Source organism: Emys orbicularis, chromosome 2 (assembly GCF_028017835.1).
Source record: "Emys orbicularis isolate rEmyOrb1 chromosome 2, rEmyOrb1.hap1, whole genome shotgun sequence".
Taxonomy (NCBI): Eukaryota; Metazoa; Chordata; order Testudines; family Emydidae; genus Emys; species Emys orbicularis.
The window spans coordinates 234,446,642-234,457,045 of NC_088684.1; the positions used below are offsets into that span (position 1 = coordinate 234,446,642).

Consider the following 10,404-nt stretch of genomic DNA (forward strand, 5'->3'; position numbering starts at 1 on the left):
ACATGAAGGTTTGTGGACACTGGATTGGGTAAAGATATGACATTCTGTAGTATTAGAAGGCTGGGATTCGCCTCACATTTTTTGAGGGTAAATAGAGAGGGTAATGATGTTCCATTCCACAGAGGGAGGATAAGGTAAATAAATTGGACTTTCTGCCTCATAGTAGAATCATGGGTATGGAAATGGTGATGTTTCTGGACTGTACATGGAGAATAGGGGATGATGTATCGTGGTCTCTTGTCCATAGTGGAAAGTCTGAATTGGGGAGGGAGAAATCTGTAGATGGAGGGTAAGAGGCAAGATATCAGTGGTTTTGGGCTGGTGAACTGGAAGATGGTCTGTGGGCCCTGTGCAGTTTGCAAGTAATGATCCCTGTGAAAATGGTATTTGATGTAGTGTTGCAGGAAGGTTTCTATAGGTTGAAGATTGGCAGAATTTAGGTTGGTTTTGGAATGTTCAATGTGGTATTTTAAATATGCATATATATTGGAGACCATAAGAACTGAGAGGATATTTGAACACTTATCAACCTTCCTTTAACTGTTCATTTTCAGACATTGTTAAATGCTCAGCATTGTTTTTAAAAATGGAGAATTTCCTTGGACTATAGATGTTAATGTTATATAATTACCTTGTTAGTTAATTTTATTTGTTAATATTTTTTTTCCTTTTGCTCTTGCTCTCATATGCAACTGCCTCTTCAGGAATTAAGTCTGTGTTGTTATGCTCTTACCTAGCGCACAAGCTGTGAGGGCCTGACTGAAAGTGCATTGAAGTCAATAGACTCCCCTTGACTTCAGCGAGCTTTCAGTCAGGCCCTAGATGTTGGTGAGGGACTGTGAACAGTGGACACTTAACGAAATGGGCATTTTAATGCTCCTTCCCTTAACCAATTGTTATATGCAATATGAGGACTATGTTTTTTTTTATTTTGGATGAGCTAAGAGAACTAACTGAATTCAATGCTATCAGTTACACCAGAAGTGCAAAGGTTTTTCCGGGAAATGGATTTTCTTGCTGTGTCATTGTGTTTGCCTGGGAGGGAGAGGGGAAAGGGAGAGAAGACTACACTTGGAAAGACTCATTTTACATTTTTTTGAATAAGAAAATTCCTCCATTAGTCATTGTTATGAGTTCATTGGTTATTTTAGAGATGGCATCATTCACCTCTTTATCTTGCTTCAAGTTTCAGAGACCATTTTGAGTGGAATAAGGTGACTTCTTGTATCCATAACATCTTAAGTGGGCAAAGATGGATTGAACACTACGGAGAGATCATTATCAAAAACCTGAATGACGACACTTGTCTCTGCAGACTGACTTTCATAAAGGTGTGACTTTCACTCACCGCAGCATTGTTGATAATACTTTTTTCTAATGAGCACTGCTGTAAGGAGGATGCTATATAGTAGAGTCATGTCCAGCAGGGTACTCTTGTTCCTTGGACTGCTTATGGATTCCATTTTCCCTTGGATCTAATTGTAATTGACACTGGTGTTTTGGAGATTCTTGTCCATCAGGAAGAGAATAGAACTCTAAAAGAATTGCATTTCATTAGGGAGGGCCAGGCAGAAAGTAAAAGTTGCTGCTTGGTGTGAGGAGACTCCTGAGATATGGAAAGAAACCACAAGGCTAAGGGAAGAGTGGGTACTTTCCAGCTGCCTCTGACTAAAGACAGGCACTAGGTATCCACTAGTGGTGATTCCCCACATGCCTCTCACTAAACCCCTGTGGGGCAGTCTGTTCTGTTTGCTCTCAAGTTGTCTTTTACCAGCAGCTGTAGAACTGGCACTCACAGTCCAAGGGGAGCAGCCAGTACGCTACGCCTGCCTTTTGTGTACATTGCGTACTAGCTTAGCTGAGCTGTTGTGTAAGGCTTGTGCTTCAGTAGGAGGCATGAAGTACTCCTGACCATCCAATTTAAAGTTATATTAGCAGCGGATTAAAATGGTTTCTTGGAAGCCCATGGCAACTAGAAACCCAGTGAGGCATCTAGTGACTAGGCTGGTTGCTACCTGAGTGAGACTTTTGCATATTATATTGGGATACTTACCTAAATCCTGGTTCTCCTTATCTAAGTTTCTTGGAGCAAGTGTTTGTTTCATCCCTTGCATCCACATGGTAAGTGCTGTTGCATGCACCATGCATCTGCAGCAGGGAAAATAAACTACTGTAAAACATCCTTTGAAATTTCATTTTTTGTTGTTTTGTTCCCAGGAGTACCGTGTCACTTTCTAGGTAGCACTGAAATGATTTTCAAATGCTTATTTTTAATTGAAAAATTACAAAGACATTATATACAGTGTTTGGAGCCGAGATTTTAAAGTTTGAGATGTATTGGAAATCTTAAGTATTCTACATTGTAAACTGGCTAAAAGTGGGACTGTTTATCTGAGCATCAATCTCTCTCTCAAATTTGCAGAAGTGAACGAGTTTAAATAAATAGGCCATGGATCTGACCCATCTCTTTGGTTTTGTAAAATAAAAGTCTAATCCCTGCTTTACCTTAACTTTTCCCTTTAAAAAAATGGAACGTTCAGAGATTTTTATCAACATTTAAAGGGGTTTTGCAAGTCAACTAGTTAAAATTACTGGGGGTTGCTTGATGTCAGTAACACTATGTAGTGTAGATGAAAATGAATGGATGTGTCCCAGATCTTACATATAGCTATTCTTTAAGAAAAAGCACCCTCATATGAGTCCTACACAATAACATATCCAAATGGCAAAATAGCTCATACTTCTATCTTTGCAGCAATGTTGTTTCTGTTCATTTTAACTATAGGCAAAATATTGGAATCCTAATATGCATGAGATTGAAGGCAGTGTCATGGACAGAGATGGGAAAGTAGTGCATCGGCTTTTTGGGAAATGGCACGAGAGTATATACTGTGGGACCCCGTCTTCACCAACCTGCATATGGCGAGCAAGTTAGTAACCAGTATAACCAACACTTTTGTGCAGAATTTAAATTTGCTTGAGAATGAATTTACCCCATGTTCATACCTCATCTCATGCTATGTGTTAGGCCCAGGTTTATTATTATTGTACACAAATTGGCTGTTCCGCTTCTAATGTGTAAAACTTAAATCTGAAAAGCTAAATTGTGTAATTAGATTTCTCAAATATTACTTTTGGTAAAGAAACTAATCATGGATTTTTTTTTTTTTTTTTTTTTTTTTTACTTTCTGCACTATATTCCCCTTGTTTTGGGTCTCGATTCCACATTTGGGCAAGTGTTAGGTATGAGGGGTTTATTTCTAAAAAATAAAAGGAATATTTTTAAGTTTCTGAAGATGTTTAATGGATGCCTGTACTTAAAAATTAAAGATGGGCCCAAAAAGTTCAGTTCTGCAATCTGATTCAAATATGAACTCCCACAAAGTTTGGTTTGCATCCATCTCTCTCCACAATGGTATCAAGCTATAAAGTCTTGCCCTTCTGCAATATGTAATTTATTCATTTTTGTTTTATTTTGACTGAGATTCCAGGAAGCTATTTGGGGTGGTGTCAGCTTTAAAGCCTTAGCGTGTTAAAATAGCAGGATTTCATAAAAAAATATAAAAGCCTAATTTGCATTCTTTATACGTGTTTCTTTTTAGATCCCATGCCTAAAGATTATGAGCAGTGTTATGGATTTACACAATTTGCATTAGAGTTAAATGAACTGGACCCACAGACTAGGCCATTCCTACCACCTACTGACACACGATTTAGGCCAGACCAAAGGTAACATGTTTTGCATATATATTTTTTCATACAGTATTCTTTACTCTTTATGAAGTCACTTTTTATTCCACACTTGGGCTGTTTAGAATAGACTTTTCTGTTTACATTTCCCACCTTTGCTCGCACCAGTGCTGCTCCACTTACTACTAGCAATGGTGGGAGCACTAACATAGATCAGATTTAAGCATTTTAACCCCTGGCTTTGAGCAGTTCTAGTCATTATGGACCAAGATTTTCCAATGTGATTTTGGGTGCCTTCATTTGACGGTCCTGACTTTGGGCACCTTTGAAAAGGTCTTGTTTTTCAATGGATGAGTGCTTGGCATTCTCTGAAAGTTAGGCACCTCTAAAATGTTGCCATTTGTACTCCAAAATTGAGACTCCTCCCTAAAATCTTTTGAAAATCTTGACTATGGTGTTAAAAATGTTGACAGCCATCAGTGCCTTGTCTGAGTTTCCGGTAGAACTGCAAAAATGGGAAATGTTAAGCGGGGGGGGAACCTAGTGCAGACAAGGCCTTACGGAACTTGTTTTCATAGAATCAGGGAAATGTAAGACTGGAAGGGACTGCAAGAGGTCATCTAGTCCAGTGGTTCTCAACCAGGAGTACGCATACTGCTGGGGGTACGCAGAGGTCTTCCAGTGTGCTGTGACACTTCTGTATTTGTGTGTCTGATTTTGTTTTTAAGTGAGGTGAAACTTGGGGGGACACAAGACAAATCAGACTCCTGAAAGGGGTACAATAGTCTGGAAAGGTTGAGAGCCACTAGTCTAGTCCATCCTCCAGAGCTCAGGCAGGATTAAGTTTACCTACACCACCTTTGACAGGTGTTTTCCTAACCTGTTCTTAAAAACCTCTAGTGATGGGGATCCCACAACCTCCTGAGGTAACCTATTCCAGAGCTTAACTACCCTTCCGGTTAGAACGTTTTTCCTAATACCTAACTTAAATTGCCCTTGCTGCAAACTAAGCTGATTAGTACTGCTACTCTGTGGCCATGGAGAACAGTTGGTCGCTATCTGCTTTAGAACAACCTTTTACATATTTGAATTATCATGTTCCCCTTCAGTCTTCTCTTCTCTAGACTAAACAGGCCCAATTTTTTTCAACCTTTCCTCAGACACTGATTTCTGAACCTTTTATCATTTTTGTTACTCTCCTCTGGACTCTCACCAGTTCATTCACATCCTTCTTAAAGTATGGTGCTAAAACTGGACACAGTACCTCAGCAGAGGCCTCACCATTGAGGAGAGTGGGGTGGGGGGAATTACCTCCTGCATCTTAGATATGACACTCCTGGTAATAAATCCAGAATGACGTTTTCCTTTTCACAACAGCATCACATGGTTCACTCGTATTCAATTTGAGAGAGACAAGATAGGTGAGGTAATCTCTTATTGGACCAACTTCTGTTGGTGGAAGGGACAAACTTTTGAGCTTCTCAGAGTTTTCCTTCAGGTCTGGGGAAGGTAACCAGAGTGCCTGAGCTAAATATAACAAGTTGAGACATATTAAGCATAAGGGAGTTACACATGCTGTGGGAAACCACTTAAAATGAAGTAGGCGATTAAGGGTTAGCAGTCAGGGGCGTTATACATTTGTCGTAAGGAGCCAGTATCTCTGAGTCCATGATTTTTAGAGCCTAGTGGAGTTAGGAATTTAAGTTCCCAGGCTTGTCTTTTGAAGGTGTTTTCTAGGATTTCTTTGAGGATCTGACAGATCAGATACAAAGTGATTGCTTTGTGAAAAGTGTTCATCCTCAGGTGATATGGTGTTTTGTCTTTTATCATGTTTCTGTGTGAGTTCATTCAAGAATGTAGTGATTGTCTGGTTTCACCCACATAGTTGTCCGCGCATTTGATGCCTTGGATGAGGTACACCACATGTTGTGATAAGCATGTGTAGGACCCATGGTTATTGAACAGAGTGTTGGGGATGGGGGTATTGATCATCATTAAGGCTACGATTTAGTCATGGGTAATTTTAGTAAAAGTCACGGACAATAACCAAAAAGTCACGGCCAGTGACCTGTCCATGACTTTTACTAAAAATACCCCTAACTAAATTTTAAGTGCTATGGAGGGGGCGGTGTTTCTCCAGTGGACGCTGCCACCGCTGGGGGCGGGGGACAGCCCATGAACCCACTGCCACTCCTCTGGGCTGGGGGCGCGGCCCGTGGCCCTGCTGCCGTTCCTCTGGGACAGCACCTGGGACCAGTTGCCTGGGGCCGCTGGAGCGGCGGCCGGTACGGCTGGCCCCAGGGCAGGCCATTCCAGGTGCTCAGGCGGCCCTGGGGTCAGCCACACCAGCCGCTGCAGCTGCAGAAGTCACGGAGGTCCCAGAAAGTCACGGAATCCGTGACTTCTGAGACCTCCATGAAAGACTCGCAGCCTTAATTATCATAGCAGTGGAGCTATGTCCGCAGGTTTTGCGTCTATTGTTCTGGCAGGATCTGGTGCCACTCTGAGTTAGTGTGTCCTGGCCTGTGAGGAGCTTGCTTCTGATGCTGAGCTTGGTAAGATTAGGTGGTGGTTTGAAGAACAGAAGAGGGGATTCAGGAAAGGTTTCTTCAGTATGTGGTCCCCATCAAATATGGATTGTAATTGTGTGACACCACCCCGCATTGGAACCCCTATGTGGTAGGTGACAACTAGGGCTGTGCTGTTAGGGAGGTTTTTTTCTGTATTGAAGCAGGTGTTCCTAGGGTGTTTGTGTGGCCCATTCCATGATGCGATTTACTTCTCTGGCAGTGTGTCCTTGTTTGGGGAAAGCAGTTTTAAGTGTGTTTAGGTGTGTATCCTGGACTTTCTCTCTGGAGCATATTCTGTGGTATCTGGCTGTAGAAACCAATTTCTTGGTGTGGCTGGATCTGTGGAGGTAAGTGTGGTGATCAGTGGGTTTCTTGTATATAGTTGTTTGTAGGGTTCTGTTGTTGAAGATGATGCTGGTGTGGGAATGTTCTAGAGAGTGTTTGATGGACGGGTGGTGATTGTTGAAGATGTGGTGGAAATCCATATTCAATGTGTGATCAACTATAGCCCCCAGATCCTTTTCCACAGTACTGCTGCCTACCCATTTATTTCACCTTTTTTTTTAATTTGTGCATTGGATTTTTCCTCCCTAACTATGGTCCTTTGCACTTGTCTTTATTGAATGTAATCTAAATTCTAATCCTGTCCTCCAAAGTGCTTGCAACCCCTCCCAGTTTGATGCATCACTTTCCTTTTATGTGAATGAATAATCTTGCTCTGCCGATTTAATTGTTCACAATAGCTGAACTACAAACTGCGTGATTTTAGAGTTCAGATTCTGAAACTTTGAGTCCACGGGAGGGCATCGCAAAAACAAAGAGCAGAAGCACCAATAATCTTTGGCTCTTATATCATTGCTGTACTATAGGTTTTTAGAGGAAGGGAATATTGAAGGAGCTGAAATGCAAAAGCAGAGGATTGAACAGTTGCAGAGAGAACGGCGAAAGGTTCTAGAAGAAAATAACCTGGAGCATCAACCTAGATTTTTCAGGTATTATGTAACAAATTGCAGATACTGTAATTTAGTGCAGTTTTTGTGTCACAGCACTGGCTTTGTACCACCAGGGGCAAAGGGTGAGTATTTCCATGAGTCAGCTTTTACAATCATGTTTTTTTGGAACCTGGCTATATAAACTTGCTTCAAAGTTAGATTAGTAGCCAAGGAACAAATATGCCCTTCCCCATGACATCCCTAAACATTTTTTGTTTGTGTTTGTAATCCCGGAAAACAAATCTCAGTTGGCAGCCTCCATACCGAAGCTGCAGATTGAATTTGCCTGGGGAATGAATTTGTCTTTTCATCCCCCTGAGTAAGAGTTAAAGCACACAGTTGAAGTGGAAGGATTAGGCTTGGCACCTGCTTTGTGTAAGCCCTCTGTGCATAACCCTCCCAATGAAGTTGACAGGAATTCCATGTGCAACAAGCTTGTTTCCTGGGCTAGCAATCTGACACTTTACGCAAGCAATGAAGTCACTTACATCATTTGAATGTGTTTTGCCTATATAAGGGGGGGGAGAGAAACTTTGTATTCATAACATAAAATGGCTAACGCAGACTTTGGCGACTACAAGTTTAAAAGTGAATGTTGGAGAGGACATTGCGCTTACCTGCCGTGTCCTTGGTTCAAGGTCAAGTAAGAAGGTTGGGGCCAGATTCAGAGTAGAACAGGTATCTATCTAGGCAAAAGGCCTGGGGATTCATGAGAAATTAATTCTTTGCAGTGGGGGTAGGAGTCTTACTCTTAGAGGGGGAATTTGAGAGAGAGACATAGGAACATTTACAATGTACATATAAAGAGATGACTAAAAAAAATTCCTTGTGTGTCTGAGGAGTTGGGATGAGTTAACCCCTGATCATCCCATATCAATTATAACTACTAAACTAAGGCCTTGGCTACACTTGCAAGTGAGAGCAAACTAAATCAGCCCCGGGCTCCCTAACTCCTGAGGTGTCCACACTGGCAAGACACTTAATGCAGCTGGAGCGCCCCTGGTAATCCACCTCCATGAGAAGCATAGAGCTTTCTGTGTCCTGGCTGGAGCGCCGGGGTGTCAGTGTGGATGACATGTTGCATTACTGCGCAGTGATTGGCCTCCGGAAATGTCCCATAATCCCCTGAAGTCAAGTGGCCACTCTGGTCATTGTTTTGAACTTGGCTGCAGGCATGCAGATATCCCCTTTCAAAGCTCAGTTTCTGACAGCCCACATGCTTATCTGCTCCGGGACACAAAGCAAACCATTATTGTGGAATGCTCCTGCTGCAGCGGTAGGGGTGTGTGTGTGTGTGTGTGTGTGTGTGTGTGTGTGTGTGTGTGAGGGGTGGGGGCTGATGTCAGGTTTCCCCTTTCCCCTGCTGCTGTCTGAACTTACAACATAGCATGCTGACATACTCTGCCCATACTTTGCAAACCCTTTCCAAAGCATGCTGCAGCCACTTGCACCCTGGGATCAGGAGCGCCGCCAGCTTTTCTGCCGCCCTTGGCGGCGGAAGGTCCCATCCCGAAATGCCGCCCCCCACAGAGGCGGCGGAAGGTCCCGCTGCCGAAATACCGCCACGGTCGCCGCCCCCCAAATTGTAGCGCCCTAGGCGACCGCCTAGGTCCCCTAATGGGTTGCGCCGGCCCTGACTGGGATAGCTACCACAATGCACTGCTCATTGTGGCATTGCAAGAGCTGCTAATGTGGACATGCTGCACAGTCACAAGGAGCACAATGTGAACACACAGCAGCGCTTTCCCTGCTGCTGTCTCCGAGGGCTCGTTTAACTCCCAGCGCTCTACATCTGCAAGTGTAGCCATGCCCTCAGATGGTAACTTTATGATTTTGACTAAAGGGAAGCAAGCTTTGCATCCAGCAGGCTAACCAGTCAGTGTAGCAGGTAAGACACCCGAGTACTGTTTAATTGTGCATTCCCCCAGATCCTTTAATATGAAGACATTGTTGATCTATTCAATATTCCACAAAGGCAGATTGCAGGCGGGAACGCCCCTTGATTTGGAGAAACAAAATTTGGTTAAATATTGGGTAAGGTGGAACATATAATGTAAAATGTATATTGGTAGAAGTGTAATTATGAGAGCAGTGAGCTCTAACAGAGAGCCAGGGCAGGTCAACATGAAGGTAGAGTCACTCTAAGAGTATGTGGGACATGTGCTTTGGTTTAAATCAATAGGATAAAATCTCTAGCAAGGCTGTTACCCAAACCTTAGATCAGATAAGGCTTATACAGGTTTACCTTTGATTACTTGGATTTTCTCTCTCTTCTAAAATGAGTAAACCTGGCTTTATTTAAAATAATTTTAGAATAAATGGCTGTTTAATTTAATGTAGAGCATTTATGACCAAAGTTAGACTGTAATCTTCTCAGGGCAGGACCTGTCTATATGTACAGTGCCTATCTCCATGGGCCCTGACCCTTGATTGAGGCCTCTAAGCACTACCGCAGTAAAAATTAGTGCTATAAGCCATTCTTGGAGTGAAGTTAAAGACTCCTCCAGATTCAGACAGTCACAATGGGGACAAAAGTAATATCCTGGATCATTTAGGAAGACCATCCTCACAAGGGTTTCCAGGAAGTTGGCTGTGGACCTTGAGGCAAGGTTGAAGCCTAGAGCCTGATTTTAAAAAGTGCTGAGCACTCACCATTCCAGCAAACTGTGAGTGCTTACCCCCTCTGAAAATCAGGCAACTCAAGACCTAAAGCAGGGTGGCAGGACCAAGAAACCAAAGGGCAACAAAAGTACAAAGTCGTCTCCAGCTATATATTCAGGAAATCGCTTAATCTTTTGACAGGAAATCCACAGATGACTCCTGGGTGAGCAATGGAACATACATGAATCTTAGAAAAGACCCTGTTTTTTCCAAACTGGACAGTCCTGTTCTCTGGTGAAAGAGGACCTTAGAAGATGCTCATCTGTATTTCTGATTTATGTCTGTGTACCGCTTCATACATTGTGTACCTTCTAGAATTGTGCTTAATTTAGAATTTGACATGTATATTTTCCTCATTTGATTTCTTTATTATTTGATTGTTATCATGATTGTCTGAATGAATAAAAAAACCCTGTTTTTTATAAACTATTTAATAAAATAAACATTATTGAATGTTAATGGCTGAGGAGGGGAGAAAAAGAAGCTTTAAC

At 42.3% G+C, this 10,404-nt stretch overlaps 1 protein-coding gene across 1 annotated transcript in view; it reads left to right on the forward strand.

The window, feature by feature from the left end:
- Positions 1 to 10,151, forward strand: part of OSBPL3 (oxysterol binding protein like 3) — a 119,456-nt gene extending 109,305 nt beyond the window's left edge. The window contains exons 19-23 of the mRNA XM_065398601.1: positions 1,187 to 1,331; positions 2,786 to 2,930; positions 3,603 to 3,729; positions 7,130 to 7,252; positions 10,055 to 10,151. Of these exons, the coding sequence (XP_065254673.1) occupies positions 1,187 to 1,331; positions 2,786 to 2,930; positions 3,603 to 3,729; positions 7,130 to 7,252; positions 10,055 to 10,151 (637 nt within the window). The remainder of the gene's footprint in view (positions 1 to 1,186; positions 1,332 to 2,785; positions 2,931 to 3,602; positions 3,730 to 7,129; positions 7,253 to 10,054) is intronic.
- Positions 10,152 to 10,404: the final 253 nt, after the last annotated feature.